The sequence below is a fragment of the Excalfactoria chinensis genome, chromosome 1 (assembly GCF_039878825.1).
Source record: "Excalfactoria chinensis isolate bCotChi1 chromosome 1, bCotChi1.hap2, whole genome shotgun sequence".
Classification (NCBI taxonomy): Eukaryota; Metazoa; Chordata; class Aves; order Galliformes; family Phasianidae; genus Excalfactoria; species Excalfactoria chinensis.
This window is the reverse complement of record NC_092825.1, coordinates 139,609,641-139,635,110: the sequence shown is the minus strand read 5'-3', so window position 1 is coordinate 139,635,110 and position 25,470 is coordinate 139,609,641. Positions and strand designations below refer to the sequence as shown.

At 34.5% G+C, this 25,470-nt stretch overlaps 1 protein-coding gene across 1 annotated transcript in view; it reads left to right on the top strand.

Annotated features, from left to right (window-relative positions):
* GPC5 (glypican 5) overlaps positions 1-25,470 on the top strand; it is a 532,643-nt gene that overhangs the window by 145,128 nt on the left and 362,045 nt on the right. Inside the window, exon 6 of the mRNA XM_072355922.1 lies at positions 18,677-18,797. Coding sequence (XP_072212023.1) covers positions 18,677-18,797 — 121 coding nt within the window. The remainder of the gene's footprint in view (positions 1-18,676; positions 18,798-25,470) is intronic.

Here is a 25,470-nt window from a genome sequence, read left to right as displayed (position 1 = left end):
AATTAAACCGGCTGTTCCCTTAATTCCAGATCAGGACCTTAATCAGGAACTGCCTTTGCTTCCAGGTATGCAAACAGCCTCTGCCTCTGCCAGAGATTTTCTGCCTCACAAGTCAGTTAATAAATTTGGCTTTCATCCACAAAAGGATTTATGTGCACATGCAAGAAACTGTGATAATCAAGGTAACATACCTTGGCAACAACAGTCATCAGAAAATTTAACTAGGATCCAGTGCTCAGACAAAGTTACCTTAGTTAATTTAGGCACGTAGTGATTTTAGAGTGAATCACAGAATGGTTTAGATTGGAAAGGACCTTAAAGATCATCTGGTTCCAAACCCCCTGACATTAGCAGGGATACCTGGCACTAGATCATTATCACATATTGAATCCTGACAATGATCCTTAAATTAAGTTTTTTTCTCACTAAATCCCCAGTGGCCCCATCTGAAGACATACCCTTAACACACCTATTAGACACATTCTGAATGAGATCCAGTAATAGTGACAGTACGTTTTTTTTGTTGTTGTTGTTTGGTTGGTTGGATTTTTATTTATTTATTTATTTATTTTTCAAAATGGTGGCAACTGCCACCTGTCTTGTTAATTCTCTTAAAATTTCTCCTAATATTTCAATAGCTTTACAGCATTATGAAATCCCTTCTTCAGTTTGGTACCAAAACTTAGAGCATCTTCCTCATTTACTGTGATAACTTATAGAATCTTTAAGCAAAGTTTACTCTTATTATTATTATGAAATATTGCATATAAAAGAACAAAGACCCAGTTTACACTGAATCATATTAGGTAATCTGAATAGTTTGCTGAAATGTGCTATGGCAGTCCGAAAATTACTTGCTACATGTATAAAGCAGCATATACACATAAGCTTATATCTATGTATATTTAAACAGATAAACTGATTTAATTTACATGACTGAACATTAACAAGCCTGGAAGCATTATAAGAATATAACACATTTTTAAGTATTTGAGTTGCTGCCACAGATAAATATCTCTTTCTGCGTATTTTAGAGAAGAAACATTTAAAGCTTCTCATGTGTTTTCCAGTATCATTTCCAAGTATAAATTACAGCTGTCCTCATTTTCCTGTCTTTATTTGGCTTTTGAATTCTTATAGAGTCCAGTTTTGCTTCCATTTCAATTCAAGTCTATATTATAGTGTTTGTTTTAAAATAAAAATTTTAAATACAGAGTTGTTATTTATTTTTTCTTGTTTGTCAAATATACTGCTAAATCCTACAAAACTTTATCATCATGTCACAGAATAAAAATATCTTGTATATTTATTTTCATTACTATGTTAGCTAAATCATTTGCCTCTCATTTCAAACAGCTTTTAAGAATATTTGTTATTGAAAACAAAAATTTACCTAGAAAATACTTTTAATCCATTTTTTTCATCTTTCATCCTTTATTAAGGATGTATTTAAAGAGTGCATCATTTATCTGCGTTCCTTCTAGTAGTTACAACTTGCTCACAGACCTAGTGCAATGTTATGATACACCCGAGCACACGGATAAGTTCTTTTAAACTTATAAAGAGATTCAGCGAAAGTAGTAAATTGTTCCATTAGAACTTAGTTATCTGGAAATTCATAGCAGCAGAATCATATATATGTCAGTTAACATATGATGTTGGCATGAACTGTAGTGATTGTACGGACAACAGATGAAATTAAATATTCAGGAACACTGGGCAATCCAGTAACTGATCTGTAGATTACATGATACTGTGATGAACTTTTAGCTCTGCATAATATATGGCTGCACTTTCTTTCATCCCTTCAATCTTCCTATTTGAAAAGCTGTTGGAAGTTCTGTATCAATAATAATGTATGTTTTCTTTACTGTACCATGTGAAACATTTGCAATTTCTGTCATGTAATTAACATAGTTACACCTTCTAGGGTGTGAATTTTGACCACCATTTACCCACAGTGCTACCAGGGAAATGTTTATTACTTGATAAAGCCCAGATGAGAAAAAGATACTTTCTTTAATTTTTAATTTTTATTTTTATTTTTTACCTTGCTTATCTGTTTGAATATTTTATTTACTGTTTACTAAAAGATACTCCTCTATATAGCATCCTATTCTCTTCCAAGATGGAAGGAAAATAGTCGATGTTCATAATTCTGTTATCTCATATGAGTTTTAAAATTACAAATGAACTTTTTACTGCACAGGAAAAAAAAATCATGTGGTGTACCAGCAGACAGTTTTAATCTCTCTCTCTCTTTTTATTTTTTATTTTATTTTATTTTGTTTAAGTTTTTAAATAACAGTGAAATCACAGATAGTTATAATAATTGGTCACAGAGAACTGAGAAATTTGAGTTCACTTGTTTGCTTTCCTTTCCACTTTGGTCAAGACATTTCTTCAAAATAATTATTTTTTATTTTTATTTTTTATTTTTTATTTTTTTTCAAAAGATTATTGCCAAATTAAGGTAGAAGTCACTTGATAGAACTTTCCCTGCCTACCACTCCCGAAGGAAGGGAAAGCTATTGGAAACACAGTTCTGGAGGGGGATATAAAGCAAAATGTTTAAAGGAGTCTGAAAATATCACTCTTCAACTGAAGAACAGTTTTGTATTCCTAAGACTGGGTTGCACCCATCAAAACATACTTTAGACAAAAAAAAAGAAAAAAAAAAAAAGGTTAGGATATGTGTAAATCCATCTTGGTAGGCAAGTGTTGTGTGAAAAGGGCAGAAAATAAACTCCTTTGTGTTCCAATTTACCATCAGATATCAGCTCCCTTGTATTACAGCTTGTCCTCAGATATCTGGGGGCTGCTGAGCTTAGATTCTGTGATTCCACATTCGGCGCTATATGTCCAGTTGCATTCAACACATGGACTATTGTGATTACTGATTCACAAATAGCGCAGTGCCCAATTTCTCTAGTCAGGTTTGAATTGGCTCTCATGACCACTCTTAAGGTATTTGGGCATGTCCAATGAGAACACTCAGGGCTAGACTGGTGAATAGTGCAGTTTATTAAAGCAACAGATTACAGATTCTTTTCGATTGATGGTGATAAATGCACTTTCTGCAAAGCATGTGAGGTTAACAATGAGCATGATTAATATGGCCAACTACAATCACATTATATCATGGATAACTCTACTGAGTAGGGAAGTCCAACCTGTGGCTTGTGGGCCTCATGCAGCCTGGATTAGCTCACAATGTGGCCACCCCGTACACCATCATGGTGGTGGCTTTGCCCCACCGAGTGGCCTGTCCTGTCCTCAGATGCTCAATCTTACTTCAGAAATGATGAAACATCAGCGTGCTGTTAACACTGTTTGGACTGAAATCAGGACACAAGGATGGGGCAATGCAGAGCTGAGTCATGGTGAGATATGGCATATCATTCTATGCATTTAGATACATTGGCTAAACACAGTCCTGTGAACAGCAAAAAATATGCAGATATATTTTTTGTTGTGTTAAAGGAATGTGAGATCAGGTTTCAAGACTGCACAACAAAATCTTTTTTTCTTCCTTTTATTATTTTTTTATTATTTTTTAATATTTCTGACTATTTCAAGTTAACATAAATACTTCACCTGCAGATTTTCAAATGGTATGTATAGTATTGCAATCAGATATTCCACTCAAAAATCTGATCACATAGAATCACAGAATGTTGTAAGGGACCTACAACCTACAGTGGATCTTGGTAATGATGAAAAATACACATTGTGTTAATATGGAATGCTAATGGCTGAAAAAAGTACTCACTATGTCTGCATTATGTGCTACCCATTCCTGAAATTCCCATGTAGATGCAGATGTTCAAGTAGTTGATACTGGGATAAATAAAGGAATATAAAACAAAACAAAACAAAATAAAACAAACAAATAAAACATGCACAAATAAGCTATCAGTGTAGAGAGTCTATCAAATAGTGAGATGGTAGCAGACAAATAACTGAAACATATTTACACCTTTAAGTAAAAGATAGCTAAACTGAAAGCTTGAGTAATGTAACAGTTCATTCTCAAGGCTAATTAGCTAGCCTACTGTCTAACTTTGTGTTGAATCATTTAATGCTATGAAAAACTCACTCCAGGAGCCATTACTAAGAGACAGTATGTCTGGATATATCTGCTCCACAGACCTCTGCATAACTACCTCATGAAGTTTTGCATCCTTTAATGCCTTCAGGTGTCCTCATGGTACATTCAGTGCCCACCTTCTGTTTCATGTCAGAAAAATACCTCTCTGAAAGGTTGCCACGTGCTCACAGTGCTTCAGTATGTCCTCCCTAAGAATCACACAAAATTACAGTGGACCATGGAAGTTTAACAGGCAAAAAGAAGCTCCAGAATAAAGTTCTGAGTAACATGGACCTAGCCAAGCTGCTCAAGAGACAGTGGTTCCTTAGTGCTTGTGAAAGATAAGTGCCATTGGGCTTATAACAAGAAGACCTCCATTTATTTATTTATTTATTTATTTATTAGCAAGATAAGGCAACTGCGAAAACTTCTGAAGGAAACAGAAGAAGTGGTCTTGGTGTTTAGGAGAAGGTGATAAATCTTAAGTTCTTAAAAGCTGTTCAGACAAAAGGAAGCTGTTCACCAGCAGTCTGGTGAAGAACAATGCCAATATGATTTTTAGTAAGGAGAATATCTGTCAAGTGACAGCCTTCCACAAGCTTTCTGGGTTACAAATAGGAATATTAGAGGCAAGCAGGATTTTATCAGCTGCTTCTAAGAACTATAATAAGACAATGCTCTACTGAATTTTGGCAGTCTGAAGTGACAAGTGTTACCACGCTATTCAGATAAACAATTCTGTATCTCATGAAAGGATTTCAAGGCTATGCCAGTGAATATGAGTGTTAAATATGCATACACTTAAAGATAGTTAGTCTGAAAGAAACAAAATGTTATTTCCAGGGATGAAATGCAAAACAGTCTCATGAGCAGGAATGAAAACATGTTTTAGAAGATCAGTGTGGTCCATATGGGGAAAATAGAAAATCAAACAGAACTAGCAGTCATAATTCAGATATCCATGGAGCATATTTACAAGTATACAAATTAAGTAATAACTAGAACTTTTGGGGGATCTTTGGGGGAAGATATGTAGAACTAAAAGCCATGGTTTTCTGAAGAACAAAAGCTTTATTTATGAGGCAGTTTTGGATTCACGCTTTCAGTGAATGAATCAGAAATGAAACTTCTTTATCTCATATTTGCATTTTAAAAATTACTGCATCAACATTATGAAGTTTTCAGAAAAGCTGTTGGTCACTCTGAAAGTTATTTGATAGATTTATTGTGAGAACCCTGAATGCAAGTGGAAAGTAAGCTCTGTTAACATATTTTCTTGGAAAAGTTATTAAGGGGCTTGAGAAAGGCACCATATTACCAGTCCACAAATGTACATGTTTTCCCCAAAGTACATATCCTACAGTTCTCAGATCAAGCTTTAGATTAAGGGATTCCAGGGATTCTGAAAAGAAATGTAATTTGAATGTGAATTCAAAGTATGAATTTATCATAATTCATCCCATGCAGTCAGATTCTCAGTATATTCATAAAGCAAGTTGAGAACTAAATATCAGTGATATTTCTGAGTTCAGGGATATTACTGTATTTTATATATAGCACTTTCTGTCAGTCTTAGCTACCACTAGGGAAACTGCTTTCATTTTGGATGCATTGGATTAAACCTGATGTCTGTAGTGCTGGAGGACTTAGGGTGGTGTTTGGCTGCATGTAGGAGAATTTAAGATAATTTAAGGAGAATGTAAGTGTTATGCTTAACACTGAGCTTCAAATGCTTGAATATCTTGTTAAACTGTAGCCGAGGAGCCTATTGTTAATTTATCTACAGATGAGTTAACACTTAGGATCCAACCTTAAAGGGGTACTTAGGATCCAACCTTAAAGGGGTATACTGTGGTTGGCACTATAATTTTCTACTCTGTGCATTCTGTCCACCAAGAAAGACATGGGTTGACAGAAATGAAACATTTGTATGTTCCTGATTTTTCATTGTGATATGGTCCATTTGAAACTCTGTTGTCTTGCCCACCTTTCTTCTGTCTCCTATGAATATATGCATTGTGTGCATTGTTCTTCTTAGTACCTATGCAGTGTCACGGGCCATTTTTCTATGCTGCTGACCTCCCAGCTCGAAGGAGATACTGTATTCTACCAAGGTTGTCACTCTATGAAGCAGTTCATTTGTTTTTAGGTAGGTCCACATCCCCTCTGTCTTGACTGGTGGTAAAATTAAGCCAAAGATTGTAGGCTGCTTAACATCCCATTCTATTCTTTAATAAATTTATTTTCTTCTCAAATCCAATGAGAAAGAATAGACTGTAAAGTAATCTATTATGGGTGACACATCCTGCCCATGAAGGAAAGGCATGGTGACCAGATTTGCAGTTCCCTCTGGTTAGATTAAGGTGAAATGGTGTCATTCAAGACCTGCACGTAAGAGGTAAAAACACCACCTTTAGCAGGAGAGTTCTATAAAACAGCTAGATGCATTGGCTCTCCCACAACTATACCAACATAGGCAGGCCATTTTACAGGAAATCCAAGTAAGCCTTTTGTTACCTAGCAACATTAAGAGAAAAAGTGAAAAATAGCAGAAGAGACATCACCAGTTCTGGATCCAATGTTGTGCCTGCTGAGAAACTTCACTTTCCCAATTCTCACAATACCAGAGAATCTACCTTCTCACACTGAAGGTTGCTATAATTGCAGTGTTTGAAAAATCAAGCCATTGTTCATAAACAATTTAATCACTTTGTTAAGTTCTACAATACAAGGGGGAGATAAAGAAGTTTGTCTTAATATGTAGATCATAACAGAAATGTGCATCTGCACACATACATTTAATATATGCATAGGCATACAAATATTTATCTTTATGGATGTATATATATTTGCAATGCAGGATTATTTTTTTCAGACATATAATACTTGCAGCAGGGTGCCGTTTCCCTGAACAATTTTGGCAGCCGTTTGACCCTTTTTTTTTTTCTTTTCTTTTTCTGTCATCATTTCCCTTAGGAAAGACAACCTGTTTGACTTATAGTACCCTTGAACCCCTTGTTGCTTACTTGACATTAATTTCTTTAACAGAGACAATGTCACAAGTGAAGTTAAAAATCAAATCTCAGAATGGCATTGTCTGGATTGATTCTCTATGTAGACTGCATAACAAGCAGTCACACAGAGCTTCACTCCAGACACTTCCAGACTCACAACAGTCTTCTTTTGATCCCAAAAGATGAAATTGGAACTCTTCTTCTATTAGGAAATGATTTTAGCTTCCAGCAGTCCATTATAATCTGTATAAATTTCTTATAGGTTTTGTTCAATTTGCCAGGGTTTGCTGAGTATTTCAGTAAAATAAATACTTCAAATTTCATTAGGAACAAAAAGAAAGATAAAAAAACTTGCTATTAGCGGCATTTTTTCCTAGATTGCACTGATCTACGTGTGCTGGGAAATAAATAAATAAATAAATAATCTAAATTCTTTGACATCTTGTTGCTGATCAGGTCCAAACTTCCCATTACTGCAATGTATTGATGTATAATAATATTTAAATCATATCTTTTCATAGTGCCTCTCATGACAGAGGTATGTAGGAGTTGCTACGATTTTATAAACAGAAAGCTGGAAAGCATAGCGAATAATAGTTTGGCTGCAATAGGCTTCTAATTTCAGCAACGTGAACCCAGAGGCTAGTGCAATCTCATTTCAGTTTAGTTATTTAAAAGTTCAGCATAGTGTCTAGGCTAGTTGTCTAGGAGACATGTCCAATAGAGATGGATAATCAGTATTTCATCTTACAATGAGAGCTGAATTTCCCTCAAAGCCTTAGAGCTCCTCTTTTCTCTCCATTCTACTCTGACTGTAGGAGAAGCTTAAGCAATAGATGCCTAGGCAATAGGTGCCTTACTTTTAGCTTATTTTAGCTGGAGATAGGCAAGTAGAATGCAACTGAAAATCATTTTGTCATATTTGTTCCTTTGGGGGCATTCTCATGGGAAAACTATGTCATATTTTTTAGAAGATGCTATTTTGCTAAGATTTGGGGGAATGAGGAAAGGAGTGTGAAACTGGGTCACTGTCATATTTTTATTGTAATATTGTCACAATCAAATGAAACAAACAGCTAATGAGAACTAGTTATTTTATTAGGTCTTGGTTATATTAATGCCCTGGTTTCATCCAGGATGAAACTTGATTTACTTCTTAGCATCTGGCATGATCCTGTTTGGGCTTTGGAAGAAAAACAGTATTGATAAAACACTGATGTTTATGCTATTGCTGAGCAGTGGCTACACAGAACCACAGAAGATTCAACATTTTGCACTGAATTACTATCATTATTACTTTCTTACTGTCTTAGTAAATAGCTTTTATCTCAAACCACACGTTATATTTTTTGTTTTGTTTTGTTTTGTTTTTTCCTTCAATTCTCTCTCTCATCCCACTGTGTGCTAAGCTGTCTGCCAGGATAAAACACAATGATGAACTACTTTTTCCTTCTCTAAAATTATTTTAATTACTGTTGGACAGAGAAAATAAATAAATTTAACTACATCCATATTTATATCTAGAAGAAAACTGTAACTCAGTGTGATAAGTGAAAGCCTTTTTTATTTGTTTTTGTAAGAAAACATATCTTTGAATAAAGATGTAAGAAGGGGAAGTTGTGAAGAAAACAAAAAAAGTTTATTAAAGCTCTGAAACCTCCAATACCATCCATAAAAGTTAAGAATACAATAATAGCTAGGAATGTATTATTAACTTGTATATATATATATGTATAGGTTATAACCACAAATGTTCAAGAAGCAATTCTCCTTTTAAAGAAATATTAAATATGGTGTTACACTGTACATAACTGCAAGAACAGCTGAGCTGAAAAGTGAAAAACAGTGAAACATTCTCAGATATGTTTTATGTCTTATGTCCCCTGCACCAAGATGTGCTTTGTATTATTATTTAAAATATGCTTTTGTGGTATTGATGTAATTAAGTCTAACAAAATTTAAGATGAAGGATACTGGTTTTAATAGGTCAGCTCAAATACCTTCCTTATGCCTTCATGCACAGACCCTTAACCTTCTACAGACACTGCAATCACTTGTTCTGATAAAAGTGACTTCTGAATCTGAAGCTCTTCATATGAATATCAATGTCTTTGAATACAGTTTTATTTAGAACCTGTCTTCTTAAAGCTTGATGTAAGAATAAAAATGAAATGTTTTAAAAATCAGATAATTGTGCCTGTCACGGAGGATGTAAAGTGCCAAAAATTAAGAAAGTTAATGCAGCCCTATTTATCTTTGGTAAAAGGCTAGTTAAAGACCAGTAAAAAATGAGGCCTTTACTCAGTTGCTTTTCAGTATGGCATCCTGAAAAGCACTTAAACTCATGTAGAAGCCAGGTAAGACAAGCACATAACAGGTATTATACTCATATCTCTGTGTAATGCTTGATTGTATTATTTAATAGAATACAGCACACTGTAGATCTTCTGACCTGTAGTTCTGTACTTGTTTCTCACAAGTTATTCATTGTACTCTAAGAAGAGATAATGAAGGTGTTTTGCAATCATGTAACGTGTTCAGAAAAGGCACCGTGAATTACAAAGCTGTGAAATAAGAAAACAGTTATGGGTTAGTAGCTGAACAAACTTCTAATTATTGTCAAAACTTATTTATTTATTTATTTATTTTAAAATAAATAATTTGCGTGATATTTTTGGAAAGATAAAACCAATCCAAACTGTATAGCAATGCAGCTGGGAGCTGATTTTTCTCCCAAACAGATATGCATGAAGACAGCATGCTTAAATGTGGTGCTCTCACATGGATGGCTAACTCCACTACACTTCTCCCTCCTCAAAGGAAGAAGAGGGGGTGAAAATTGACTGAGAAAAAACAAACTTTATGGATAATTTAATTAAAGAGAAAAGATAAATAAAACATACAAATGAACAACAAACAAATAAAAATACAAGCAAAGGTCATGTGGAAGCAAGGACATTAAAAAATTACCCATTTCTGATCATGAAGTGGTATTTTTCCATGTCTTGGGAAGCAGGTCTAAGTACACATAGTGGTTGTTCAGGTGGACAGACACTTTCATTGAAAGGAAACTTCTTCCCCAGCTTTTACTGCTTTGTGTTGTGTCATACAGGATGTAATATCCCTTTGGCCACTTTAGGTGAGCTGTCCTGATAATGTCCCCCCCTCAACTGTTGCTCATTCCTAGTCTAGTGTCTTTGGGTGTGGAAAAGTCTTATTGCTGTGCTAGCACTGCTCACCAATGGGTAAAACATTGGTGTGATATGCATGCTGCTTTAGTTACAAGTGCACTAGCTACACAGCACAATGTGGGCAACCATGGGGAAAGTTAACTCCATCCCAGCCAGACCCTGTACACTGTGTAATTTTAAGACTGGTTTTAATGAACAGATAATTATCTCCTATATGTCCTGAACACATAATGTTATATTGTCTAGGATTTTTCAGTATTTATATATATATTAGGTGATATTGTATTGTAATATTTTATATTAGGTGAAAGCAAAAAATAAATTTCTCACAATTAAAGTGAAGCACATATAAGTCATAAAACATTTAAGATGAAAAACATCGTAGGTTGGATAAATGTCACCAAATCCTAGTTATCAGAATTGTTGCTCATGCACATTCAGGAAAACTAGGATAATACAATGCATACAGTGTCACAGAGACTGTTAATCCATTTATATTTATTTATCAGTAATGTCAGTCTTTTGCTAACCGAGTGTAATATTGTCTTGCCCCAATTTATAGGAGGGAGGCAAGGTTCTTTGATATATGTATACCCGGCGTGAGATTAAGAAACAACAGTTCAAATGTTGGTCCGACCAGTTTATTATAAATCTTTATCAGGGAGATGGGGAAGGAGAGGACGGACACTATTATGATGTAGGGTGATGGGGAAGGGAAGACAGGTGGTAGTGAGGATAGGAAATAGAAGCAAGGAGTCATTGAAGGAAGCAAGAGGGATATAGTCACCACCATGGATCCAGCGGGGTTTGTAGTTCAGTCATTGATCTTCATTAGTGGAGGGTTGTCAGGCGTTGTTGTTCCACTGATGATGATGGTGACCACGATGACGACAACAATGAATGAATGAATTTCAATGGTAGCACCAACTTATTTATAAGTCCAAAGTGGTCGAGTCAGCTTTCTCTTTGGAGTGACAGCTCAAATCCAAAGTAGTTGAGTCAGCTCTCCTTGGGGTAGAAAATTCTGGCTTTGGGATCTCAGCAAAAACTCCTTTGTTTCCATCTTCCAGGCCTTGCCAGCAGATAAGAGGGAGCAGGGATGCCCATCTGCATCCTGTTTTTCACAGGACACGATGGCATCATTCCCCAATTTTCCCATACCAAGCTGGAGCTATTTAGTCCTAGGCCAGATCTTCCGCCCATAAACACTCCTGTGCACTCTGTTCCGGAAGCAAACAGCTATGAAGGAAGGTGCTATCAGATGCCTACAGGGTGATGTTGATTGTCACACGGTAGCACCCATCACTTACCTCCTCCATAAACCAGTGAGAGTCTTATCACTAGAAAACACCTCAGGAAGCAAGCTTTGAGCCAGAAAACAAAGAAGGGTTCTCACAAATATGACAACAGAGAGGGCCAGTGAAAGCAGCTTTACCACCAAATGGAAGTTAACTTGTTGAGAATAAACAGAAAAAGATCTATCAGGTGGCTCATGTGAGGATCTGAATTTGCTGAAATTGCATTTCACTCAGCATTGCACAGCAGCTTAGGTTGATTCCTTCATTTGACCTTTATTTGCTGAGTGACTTTTTTTCTTTTGTCAATAATGATATTCAAGTTTATTATCTACTTGATAGTCTTTCACCATAACTTAACTGTCATTTTGTGGTTATTTTCTATAAATAACTTCAGAAAAATACCAACCAGTCAATAACAAAGAATGGATTGTGGGAGTGCACCTTTGGCATTATTTGCAGTGGAGTAATTCCCATGCTGCTGTGAGGTGAATATTGACCATGTCAGCATTTTGTCTGGTATCAGTTCCAAAATTATCAAGAGACATTCTAAGTCTCTAGAAGATACTTTGTTTTGTGCACTGAAGCATCATATTGGAGAAAATAGGAAATGTCAGACTTTTGTCTCCAGGGTTTGCGTCCTACGTAATGTCATAGTTACACAATCCTTTTGCTGTTTCCAAGAAGACATATTTTAATGATGTATACAGGAAACAGTTTTTCTCAGTTTTAGACTAATTAGGCTTGACAGCTTTGCATTTCCAAGTTGTTTATATTGTTTCTCCAAGATAGTTCCTTTTGTTTTGCCAGCAATCTTCTATAAACATTTATGTGCTTGTTTATGATCATTAATATCTCTCATTTCATTGCTCCATTAACTGAAGCTACTGTAGAATTATTAAGGTTGTAAGAAGGTTTCAAGAATACTACAAGAAATGAAGATGTTGTCCTTAGTTATCTAGATTTAGTGTACTTGCATATGTCTGCAGTTTAGTTATTTTCTAATGTAATAAGAATTTATTTTCTCAGCTTTAAACATGTGACTTACCCAAGGCACCTAGTTTAAATGAAATATCTGTCTCAAAGCTCACCTTCAGTTCTTTTCTCTTCAGCATAGCATGCAATTACTGGAACATATTTATTTGTTAAGGAGCAATACAGATTGATAGGGGTTCCCACTCAGATGCTTCTTCTTTTGCCTCTGTGGAGAACATGGAGATTGTGAGAGTGAGGAACTTGCTCATTTTCATTACATGATTCTGGGTGTGTAACAATTAAAATAGATTAAGTTTGGCAGAATAATGCTTCTATTGAAAACGTTTTGTCTTGCTTTTTATGGAATTCATTTTTGCAACACAGATGGCTAATACACAGACAACACAGTTGGTACCATTAATTGAGAAGACTAATCTCTGTGGTAATTTTTAAATAAGAACTCTTATAGTTCTTGAATTCTTATAGTTCTTGAATTTTTGAAACAATGTAAAGACTAAGTTTTGAAAAAAATCGATTACCTGTAGTATTGAAATGTCAAGCAATGATGAAGTTAGCAGTAGCAGGCATAAAACTGCAATAATCATTAAACAGAAAGCAACCAAATAGGGAATGAGTTATTTAAATAAATATCTTGAGACTGAAAAAATATAAAAACAGAACCAAAGCAAAACAAAATGAAGTAGGCACACTGCATTTTCACACAGTGAACCTCTATAGATACGAGTGCTTGCTTGCAGCCTAACCTGTGAATTAATTAGAATTTATTTATTATGAGAAGTTGAACAAAACAAGTCCCATAGCAATCACAGTACATGAATGTCTACTTTTCCACACTAAAACATGGAAAGAAAACAATTTGTAAAGGAGGCACGTATTGCAAAAAGTGTAAATTGGTTCCCGTATCAATGCTGGTTAAAAGAGGTGAATTAACATTTTTTTACGTTTTTTACCAAAAGGGCAACTATAGTAAAGAAATTATTTTACAGTTATGTAATTTGCTCTGTTATATATTAAATCTAACCAAAACTTTCAGATGATTCCACAGCAAGTAGTCAGTTTTAAACCACTTCCCTGGCATTTCAGTGCTTACTTCAGTCAGCTGCTCAAAGGCTGTCCTGGAGACATGCTGGAGTTGTGGATATCTCTTCAGACCATGCCGTGCAATGGGCTATACACACGCCATGTTTAGATTATGCCAACCTTCTGCCCATACTTGCCACCTGTCAAAGTGATTGACTCTTAAGGCTTAGGCAAGTATATTGAAAGAGTTTGAGTAGCTGCTCCTAGTAGGTCTAGTTGTTTGGCTATGGATTCTTCCCCAGGCAACAAATAAGAAGGAAAATGCTGACAGTACTGGGTTGAATTCTGTGGAAGTTTGGATCTAGATCAAAACTTAAAAGCTCGGATCCATTTGTAGCATTGATTTCATACCTGATAGTATATATTCTATGCTGTTCTAACTACGTAAATCTGATGTAAAGGAATGGAAAATGATTGTCAGTTGTTAACAATAAATATGATGTATCATTATTTGTTGCAATCACAATGCAATGTAGATTATTCATGTTGAAGAAATATAGAGATACAGATCTCTCTTAAGTATTATGCCCACAGTTCGGGATGATTCTTATCAGAATTCATATATCTATGACTTCTAATAGCTTTTCTAATTGCGAGAACCAAGAAATTATCAATAGCTAATAGTGCATGACCTTCTCTTTTAACAGAGCTACTGGTACAATCAAATGTAAGAATCGAACCTGAGTTCATAAATACAATATAAAATAATAGGGCATTTATATTAATATTCATGTATTGAACTCAGAGAATGGGTAACTTGTTATTCATCATTTTAAAACATGTTTGTAGAATACAAATACATTGGTGCTTTTTTTTTTTAGTGCTGATGAAAATGAATAGTACTTGGGGACCAAGTCTGCCGATTAAAGTGTTATGATACATTACTGTGCTTGCACAGAAATGAGCACAGATGGCGGGTCTATTACTTCTCTAGCACAAAATTCGTCTTTTTTTTTTTTTTTTTTTTTTTTTTTTTTTTCCCAGGATTCGTATTTGAGCAACACTTGCCCAAGCTGGACTACCTCTGTGGGGATGCTTAAAATGCTCTTTTTTTTTTTTTTCTTTTTTTTCATTACTTGCACATTAGGAGTGAAAGAAACAAAAATTGATTAATGTTGTATTAAAACTTTATAATGAATGAAGTCTCTCAAACCAGGAGATTTTTATATTTTTCCACTAACTAAACTGAAACATATTTTGCATGTAAATGAAAGTCTACAGGGATGAAGTTTTGTGCATCATGCTCAAATTCCCAATAGAATATTTTGCTCTGACAGATCATTTAGTCCACATTAGAATGTGTGAAGATGTTTTATAAACAAATATTTGTCAATTAAACACAGTTATATGTGGAAAATTAAACAGCAGTATATAAGTAAAGTTATATTATTTTCTGCAAAGAACATGCTGATGTCAGTAAATTTTCTTTTGCTGTAAGAATTAATAAAACAATACTTCAAAAGGCTTTGTCAATGCCTTATTATACACTTGAAGAAAGAAAAAGGTTTTTTCAGCCTGATTTGTGAGCCTGTAAGACTCAAAGTCAAATGACAAGTTTTTAAGTCAACTGTTCAAATCTGGATCCCTTTGAAGGGAAGGCAGATTTAATATATGTTAGATATTTCAATATCAGGAAAAAAATATAACCAAGTAGTTTCACTAACTTCAGTATATTGAATGTATTCACATTTGGGAGTTTCGTACAGAGACCTCCATCTTGAAAAGCACTGTTTAGCATTTATGCCGTGAACTGATGCACAAAGATGGTATTGAGGAAATGCTTTCTTGCTTCCAGCTACCAAAATGAAACTGTGTTCTTCTGTTCCAACCAGATAAAAATTGGAATCCAGCACTTCATAATATGAAGATTTTTGGAGATAGAAAGAAGTAACTTCTGTAAGAGTTAAGCTGGTAATAGGGTAGAACATTTAGTAGGCCTGAAGATAAATCCCTTGAAATATGTAGAGGTTTTACCGATTCCAGACACAATGCTTTCTCCATGATTACTGTGAATGTAATTTTGTGTGTTATTTGTGGAATCCTGCGGTCTGTAACAGACAAAAATGTCAGGAGGATGGGATGGAATGTATTGGTACAGATCAGGGTTTGTGCTGTTTTCAGGGCAACTGCTTCATTTGTGAATGTTTTAGTCCAGGCAGTGCTCTGTTTGACTTATGAACATAGCTGTGGAGGAAGAGACTGCTGACAGTGGGAAACAGAGGAATTACACATTCACTTCTTTTGGAGACGGAATGGATTGCACCGGCCATGGGTGAGAGAAAAGCCAAGAACTAAAAAGAAAATAGAATTATTTACAAAGCTGTCAGTGCAGGCACAAGAATTGAGGACAGGGATATTCCCAGGCTAGAGCATGCCCACTTGTGCCACATGGGTATGTAGATCCAGACTTTGTTTTGCAGCATTAGTCTAGTAGGAAGGCTGCAGATTTTGTATACAACCCTGTGGAAATCATTACTGTGTCACTGCATGGGCATAAAAAGCTGCCTGCTATAAACCAAAATACTTTGCTGTGAAGAATATCAACCATTTACATAATCATTGTATTCAACACTGTTATGAATGTATATTTTTTAAACTTCATTCAACTTCCATGTTCCAGTGAATTACGTTAACTTCATTATGACTTGTCCTGATTTTGCAGTATTATCATCTATTCCAAGTAATAGAATGTCTAGAAAATCAGTGATGGGCTCAGTAAGGGTTTTAGTGGCAGGCACATATATATATATATATTTAGCATTTATTTCTAGCTGATACAGTGTGCTCTAAATACAACTGACAATATATTTGCTCTAATGAAGAATGAATAATGCTGGGATCTTTAACTTTTGTCTAATCCTATGTAATCATTGCTACAATGGCATGATACATAATAGAATTAAAATTTTATATTATATTTACTATCATTGAATGAGTTCAAAAGAAACAGAACACTGTCCTTCATTAGCATGAGCAAAGCTGTATTTAAGTTTAGGATTTTTGTATGTGTTATGGGAAACCAAATGCTTTAAATGTTTACAACAATCAAGGACTGCTGGATCTTTGTGTATTAAAAATAAGTAAAAAAATTGCAGTGTTTCAGAATTAGTTCACTTTCCAAGTATTTGCAGAGACCCTGTCTGGATAATGTGTCCAGCCTTTGGGCTCCCAACACAAGAAAATGCAGAGTGTCTGGGAAGCCTGATCTGGCGTTTGGCAACCCTGCTCATTCTAGGTGAATTCAATGATCTTTAAGATCTCTTGCAACCAAACCCATTCTATGATCCTATGATTCTACGAACTGGAAGTCTAAAATATATGTTCTTGTATCATCTGAACAAAGGCAAATTATGCTATCATCAGATATATGGAAAATTTAGTCATTCTGTACAATGGAGTTATTTTATATCTAAAAATGTGGCCATTGTCATTTTAGGAATGGTATCTGGGTCCTTGTATGCTTCTTTAAGAACATACTGAATCTCACTTACTTAAGGTGATGTTTAAGCAAACATCAAAGAAAAGATATTTTTACTATGTGGCAACTTTGCTTTAATAAACAACGTTCATTATTTAACATTCTCATAAATACAGTTAAGGGAGGAAAACAAGTTCATACGTCTAAAGGGATTTATTTTTCTTTCTTTCTCCACACTTTTCCCCCTTTCCTCTCTTTGAAAGTTTACCTTTCACTTTCTTTCCATATTCCTTTCTGTCTGCTAATTCCCATCAACTATTATTCAGATCATAGCCCTATTCAACCTTTTGGTAATTCCTTTTCCCAGTTCCAGCTGCCAGAGATATCCATATTAAAACCAATGATGGACATTAAATTTCTCTCCTTGAACATTTTTTATATACAGTGGCCCAAGGGTAAAGAGTCCTTGCCCTTCAGACTTATACTTTAGAGCTTTCTGCAAACTCAGGTAGCAGGCTAATTTTCCTGTGATTGCTTCATACATGTAGCATTTTTCTGTGAAGCTAAGAGGACTTGCAGCAATTTTCATAACACACATATTTTGCAGAATTTGAATATGTTATCTTGCCTATGCTCATCTGTAGAACTGATAGGCAAGAATTAAGCATTTCTGTCCTCTGTTCCTAATAGGGTTCCTTTCTTTTTATTAGCGTAACAGCTGGCAAAATAGTTTTAAGACAGAGATATATAAAGCTAATTTTTTGTAGAGTATGCAGACGAAATATAGCATATGGAGGATATTTGCATAATGTACAGTGTCTGTGATAAGGCAGCAATTCGGTTTTTCTTGCATAATTTTAACATTACATAAAAAATAGGAAGCTGAAGAATTGCATCTTCATAAGCCATAGAATTCTGCTAAGTGATTATTTTTGGTATTGGCATTTTCAGTTTTGATGTATTAGCTTGTTAGAACCACTGTTCTACTTACTACATTGATACATACTAAAATGAACATTTATCTGCTTTCCATGGCTTATTTTATGCATATCTGTCTACTAAATAAGTTTTGGCCTTCTGTATACTTACATCAGTTATGTAAAAAAATAATTTGTGTGTAACTTGACATTGTCCTGCAAAACCTATTCAAGCAGCTCGTGCATTCACAGAAACACTAAGAAACTTCAGATATAGTTAAAAACATACAGTGTGTGTAGAATAGGAAGTGATTTTTTTTTTTTCAGAACTTGAAATGTTATGCATTTAGACAATCACTGTGCAGTTTGTATTTAACAGAAATAAAATGGAGTTAAAAATTATGCAAAGAGAAATATTTATTCCTACAAAATGTAGATAACACTTTCTTTGTTAAACTTTGCAGCAAAATTAAAACAATAACAAATAACACAACTTTGTGGGATAAAGTAATTATATTATACTATATTTCTTTTCTGTTAGAAATATATGCACAAAATTAATGCATCTCATTAAAGTGTAATGTTGGTATCATGAGAATTCAGTTAATATGAACTAGAAAATGAGTGAGAGCAGAATAATTTACCTCTTTGTGTGTGTGTTTCTTGTTCAAATAGCTATACTCATCGTGTGGTTGGCAGTGGAATCAAAGCTCAGGCTGGGAATCCAGAAGTAAGAGTGAAAGGAACAGATCCTGTAATAAATCAAATTATTGACAAGCTGAAACATGTTATTCAGGTAAGTTGCTTCTATCTCTCTATACAGTATAAAACTAAAAACAACTCTAGTGGTGAACATATGAGTTTACTGTATGTTATAGGGTAATTGTTAGTTCAAGTTATTGTACATTAACTCCAAAAACAAACAAACAAACCTGCCCTGTTTAGTCCTTCTCAGATAAATTATTAAAAATGATTTAGTGAAAAAGTTTGCATATGATAGACAAGCATAGGATGTTAGAGTGGCAGTTGGGCCATACGCAGCTGTGAGTACCAGTTCAGCACTGCATTAAGCCTACAGAAGAACAAAAGTGAAATTTAGAGATATTAACTGGATGTGTATATTTAAAAACAATTAGAAGGTAATTTCCATCATCTCTCTTTTCAAAATCAAAGTCTTTTCTTAACCACCATTGCTGTGAAGTTTATTAGTTAGGAATCAGATAGAAATACTAGAAAGTTTGAATTATAACTTGCCTACTAAAGAAGGTGGTGTTCACTGCATGATGCACATATGAGTGAGTTACTAAATTTAAGGCTTATAAAGTATTCAGTTCCAGCATGGTTCTGTAGTATTGTAATACATTAAAAAACATTGTATGTATGTTTTGTTGTACTCATTACTATCTGTATACATGGAGAGCTGTAACTATAGGACAAAGTATGTGACTGTGTTGAAAGTAACAAAATTTTTGCCTGCAACTCTGCACTTCAGTTGGAAAATAATCTTTTTTACTATGATTTGAAAACTCAGTGATATGGACTGTGCTACTGGCATTTTTTGTCGTTGTGTTGTCGAGCACAACAATCTCTCATGTGTGCTGATGAAAAAGAGAGGCTAAATGGGGAGGTTGGACTCGATGATCTCTAGAGGTCCCTTCCAACCCCTACAATTCTGTGATTCTGTAAATAGGGGGGACATGCAAGCTTAGCAAACTTCCCTCTCCATTCTCCTTTTCTCCTTCTCTACTGCATTTCCCAAGCATGAAAATTAGGAATTAAATATATAAATATATAGCGCATTTTGTTTTGTGTAAAGACTTGCTTTTATTTTGTTTTTCCATCTTTTTGGCAATTTTTAAGTACAATCTCCAGAATGGTTTATGTAGATGAAATAAGCAAGCCGTTATAAGGTTATCAGTATCTTCATGATGAATTCTCTTGGTTCTTATTCCTCTATTTCTAAATAATAAAAATAATAATAATAATAAATTGTTTGATAACAACAAAAGAAAGAATGTTAAAAAAGGAAACAAAAAAACGCACGCACAAAAAACCAAAAAACAAAAACAGAAAAAAATATTCTCTGTCAGTAGTTGTATTCTGGGAGAAGTGGCATCCAGATTCCTTTTCTTAAGTTAAGAATATAATCATTCTTTTATTTAAATTAGAATTATAATCACTATTCCTTCCTCCTAGAACAAAATACCTCTTTTAGCCCTCCAGCTTTAGCATGCTTATGTCTCTGCTTCTTTATTAAAATAGTACCAAAATGGTAAGAAAATGAATACAATTTTGCCTTGAAATGGATGTTGTGGCTTAATTAAGAACTAAAAGTTATTTTGCAAATAATAACATTGTAAATCTTACTGGGTAAATTGCAAGGTCTTTCATCTGCCAGGAATGCCTGCTCTTCCCTCTTTGATATTAAATTTTCACAGTATAGTTTATTGTGTTTTTTCCTCTAGAGACCAGGAGTTGTGTTACTTCTTCCTTGGGCAAGGATCTGAAAGAATGGAATAGAACAATTCCATTATAAGGCATTTCATTTTGAGAGCTTATTTGCCCTTATCCCCAGAGGCTGGATGGGATCTTGGAAAGAAGGACTTACACTCTATATACTGTGAGTCCAAGTAACCTGCAAATACATTATCTTTCTATGTGATAGTTTCCTTTTTTGTAACTCTGAGTATAGAAATAGGGTCAGGGGATAAAAAGAGCAACAAATACCTTAGAGACCCAATATATACGTGTTTTTCCTCAGATAAAAGGGTTGAAGAAATTACATAAAAAGCTTTCTTCACTAGCTTTTACTGCCTGGAAAAGGAGGATAGCAAGGTTAAATTAGAGATTCAAATATAAAACCTCACCTTTGTGTCTTCTGTGATATGAAGAGGATGAATCACATATTAAGCTTACAAAGAAAAGATTAAATAAGGGGAATTTAATAGATTGCGGTGTCACCTCTCAGGCAGAAGTCCTCCTTCTATATATTTAATTCCTGCAGTCTGCCTAAGCAGTAATACTGCATTACAACATCTTAAATAGGCAATTCAGTTAAAGAAAAAATAAAATAAATCATATTTCTCTTGCTTTTTATAACTAATAATTCCTTCAGTCTGTAAATGTTTCTATACTCTAATTCAGCATTAGGGCTGCCAGCATGATATCTAACCTTCTATTTCTGAAGTCAACTATATATACTTTTATATAAATTCCATGTTGCTGTAACCTTGCTTGCTAGTAAGTCTGATTTTGTTATTTAGTTGTGTTTCATATGGAGCATGAAATGTAGCAATTTTCTGTCTGTATTAGGAAATGGAAATGAGTAGCAATTCAGTTTTATATGACTTTTCACATCAGCCTCTAAATATTTCAAGGTGTGAGATATCAAAGCAGCACTGCTTTGTCTCATGATGCCTTGGCAGTGTACGATCCCTCCTTCTCAGTCACAGTAAGATCTCTGTGTACCAGCCTAAGTATAGCCTGATTTTTTTCTGCTTGTATGCCCTTTCATGGACTGAGACATGCACTTGGTAAATATCAGTGCCCAGCAAAGAATCAGAGGCTTTGCTTCTGGTACTTCCTGTGATAAATTCTGTGAAAGGTGCTGTAATACAGTGTAACCAGAGGTAACATATGATGTCTGTTTGCAGCAGGGAAGGGATCAATTTCTGTAATCAGAATTTAGGTGTAGTTATAATCTGTAGAGCTTGGAGAGCTGTTCTTTTGGCCAAATCTGAGTGTACTTTAAAGGATGCAAATTGTAGGTCTTTAGCCTCACACATTATAAAAGGAGTTTGGGTACATCGCTGTGTAGATACAGAAGGGTTTAAACTCTGTAAAAAATAATCTGCTTTAAAATATGTAAATATTTGGTGCTTAAACATAGTCTTTGATTTTTTTTTTTTTTTTTTTTTTTATTTTCTATTCTGTTTAATATACTTTAACTTATTGCTTAAACTTGTTACCTAAGGGAGAGCAAGAGCAACTCTTTTTAGGAGGCTCTGGTTTCTGGGATACTCTGCCAGGGTTAAATTACAATTGTTGACAAACTTCACAAAACAGATCTGTTTAGTACATGCCACAGTGGATCATATGCAATTTTTCCTTTGTGGGAGGTTCAAGGTAATCTTCCTTTTTTTTTTTTTTTTTTTTTTTTTCTTTTCCTGTAAATAGCAGATTTACCAAAAATCAATAGAACTTTTGATTCCATTGGACCCTGACTGCTATAATCTGTGCTCCACAGATCCATGCTCCCAGCAGTGCAATCAGAAGAACTGGTGTGAACTGAGGTGACCCAGTGAGTGATGAAAATGGTTTGCAAAAGTCACCTTTTTCTGTAAAAATCCTCACTTGGACAGACTGGTGTTTTGAAGAGCTTTTTAAATGATGGGCTCTTCCTCATTCATTTATTTCCATGGTAGGCAAACAATGGGTTCAGTGCATATTCTCTTATGTACTTCAATCTGCAGCTATCGCTCTTCTTTAACAGGCGATCATGATAAACAAAGTCAGTTGCATATGGTAGTGATAATAGTGGTAATTATTTTTCTTTTCTTTTTTTTTTTTTTTTTTTTTTCCCAATAATGTAAGGACACAATTCATTTATCTTAGCACAAATGCTAAGGTTATGAAATAAGTATATTTTGGTACTATGATTATGGGCAATTGGATCTTCATCATTTCAGTGTATTTTTTTTTTTCAGAAGATAATCTCAGAGATATTGTTTTTAAAAATAATAGATATTTCTTGGAATTCATATTTAGAAGTCCACTAATTGCTTCCTAATTTCAGAAAATCCTGCCATAGTATAAAATACTACTATGTACATCAGCCTACATAAAGCAGAGAAAATCTCCTTGTGGAGATCTCCAGAGACAGGTGTCACTCTATTGGCTACACTATAAATTAAAACACTTCAATTTGGAGAAGTGATTTCCTATTTCTATGTGCAGAAAAAGATGTGCCTGAACTTATTTGGAAAGGTTCGCATCTCATATTTTTGTACCCCTGGACTGCTAGCTGGTATGTATGGATTAATGTTTAATTTCTTAACTAAAGGCTGAAAAATGTCACAAATGATACTGATATCTAATTATTACTGGCAAAAATTATACAAAAATGAGAATCCAATGTATTCTCTTTATGACTAATAGGAATCCTAAAAGTCAAAATAAATCTGGCATTCTAACTACTAACTGGTAACTGTATAAAAGCCAAATGACTTTGTGAAACAAGTAGTATCAGTAGAAATTTTAAAAAATATTTGGCAGTAATTGAAGTCTTAGTTTTGGTCAAATTTGGGCCCAACTCTACTGTGCCAAATGGAAACATTGACAGCACAGAAGTTTAAGTGTACACATTTTTGAGTGTTTCATCACGTTTTGTTATTACCTATTTCAAAGGCTCCCTAGCTATATCTCAGAAATTTTTAGTGGCAGGGCTGAGGTTAATTTGGCCTCCTTAAATAAATTTGTCTATTTCTTTCCTTGTGCATCCTGACATTTGTTAAGTTTCTTCTGACTACCTGTGTGCACTATGCATGAGCTTTGGCTGAAAGTGATGTCTGTAACTTTTAAGTGAGTAGGTGCTGCTATTTTATATGACATTAAATGTGAGTGACAATCTATTTTTCCTTTTTGGTCATTACTACTGTTAGTAAGCTCTGTATTTAACCATACCGTCATTTGTCTATTTAGCTATATTAAACAGGTTACAAAAATAGCACGATGGGATTTTTTCTTGGCACTGTTTCACACTAGCTAAACCTCCCAGCTGTGTTTTTTAAAGCTTATATTAATGCACCACACCACAGGCAAATTAATACATGTTTTCATGAGAGTACATAGTGGGAATGGTGACAGAATACATCACCTGAGTCCTCAACTGCACATACAAAGAGCCACATTTTTGAATTATTCATATGCAAAATGTGGTACTTGCAGTTGTGCTTCCCTTTGATCACTGATAACGTATTTGTGCTTTCTTTAGTGTTATGATAATTACCTAATAGATAAAATCTGCATCTTAGCATAGTTTAAATTGCTGTATAAATTTAACAAATTATACATTGATAATTCTATTCCTAATTGAAACATAGTTCTTTCTCTTGGAACAAGTGAATTCTTCAGAGTACAACATTTAGTGCTTGCATCAGCCTTAGTCTGATGTATTCTTCAGAAACAGGAAAAAGCTCCTGAGACCTGAATTCAAAAAGTTCTTTTTTTCCTTCTGCTCAAATTTTATCTGTTGATATATTGTAGCTTGCTCTTTGCACCATTCTGTAACATGAACCCAATTGATATGTATTTAGGAAGTAAAATTTCCACCCACTTTATGCAACAGTCACTCAGCATTGTCTTGTGATAGATTTGCTTTCATCTGTGTTTGCACCTGAACTGCCTATTTATTATTATTTTTTTTTGTTTCTTCTTCAACAGGAGAGACTGTTGCACAGGTTGATGTTGGTTTTTGTTTGTTTTGGTTTTCATATTAAAAATGCATACCTAAATGTATATAGTATATACATATATATAGTATATAGGTATATGCATACATATATATATGTATATAGTATATACATATATATAGTATATAGGTATATGTAAATACCTAAAGATTCCGTTTTTTTTTTTTTTGGTTGTTTTTTTTTTTTTAATTCCTTTCCATTTTTCATTTTATTCTAAAGTTTAAAAGCCTCTGTGGGTAGAGAACAGCTCAATATCTTCATTAATATGTTTTTTTTTCCCCGTGATATGTTGGGCCTCCCTTTCATTTTTTTTATTATGCTGGCTTCTTCTTTTATTTTACTTCTGGAATTAATACAGTGCTACTGTCATATCACAAACCCTTGGAGAAATGTCATCTATGGCAAGGCATGATAGCAGAGTATTAGTGTGATATGTCATACCAGGATATTAATACTTGGCAGAGAATCCTATTTCATATTTGTAGCATGAACTGTTCTTGCTTTCTGGCACATCTACAGAGAACTGCCTTTTCCCTTAGTATTGATTTCAGTTCTCTCTGACTGCTAGCCTTTATTGAAGATATATGTTAAATTTTTTGAAGATTACCATTGTGTGTAAGGTATAGACATAATTTCCACAGAGATGCAAAACAGCTAGGAATGAAATGGGCAATTTTTTACTGAGCTACATCCCCCTCCTTTTACAGTACACTCAAACATCTATTATGGTTTAACCCAGCAGGCAGCTAAGCACCACACAACCGTTCACTCACTCTCCCCTAGTGTGCTGGGAAAGAGAATTAAAAAGCATATATGTTAAAACCTGTTGGTTGAGATAAAGAGAGTTTAATATGATAGAGAAAGAAGAGGAAAAATAATAAATAAAAGGGTGTACAGAGCAAGATTTGTAGCAGTCCCTCTGTACAGTTCTCTGTAGCATGAGAAGCAGGAAAGTCCTTGACTCTGTGCAAGAACTGCTTGGCAATAATTAAAACATCA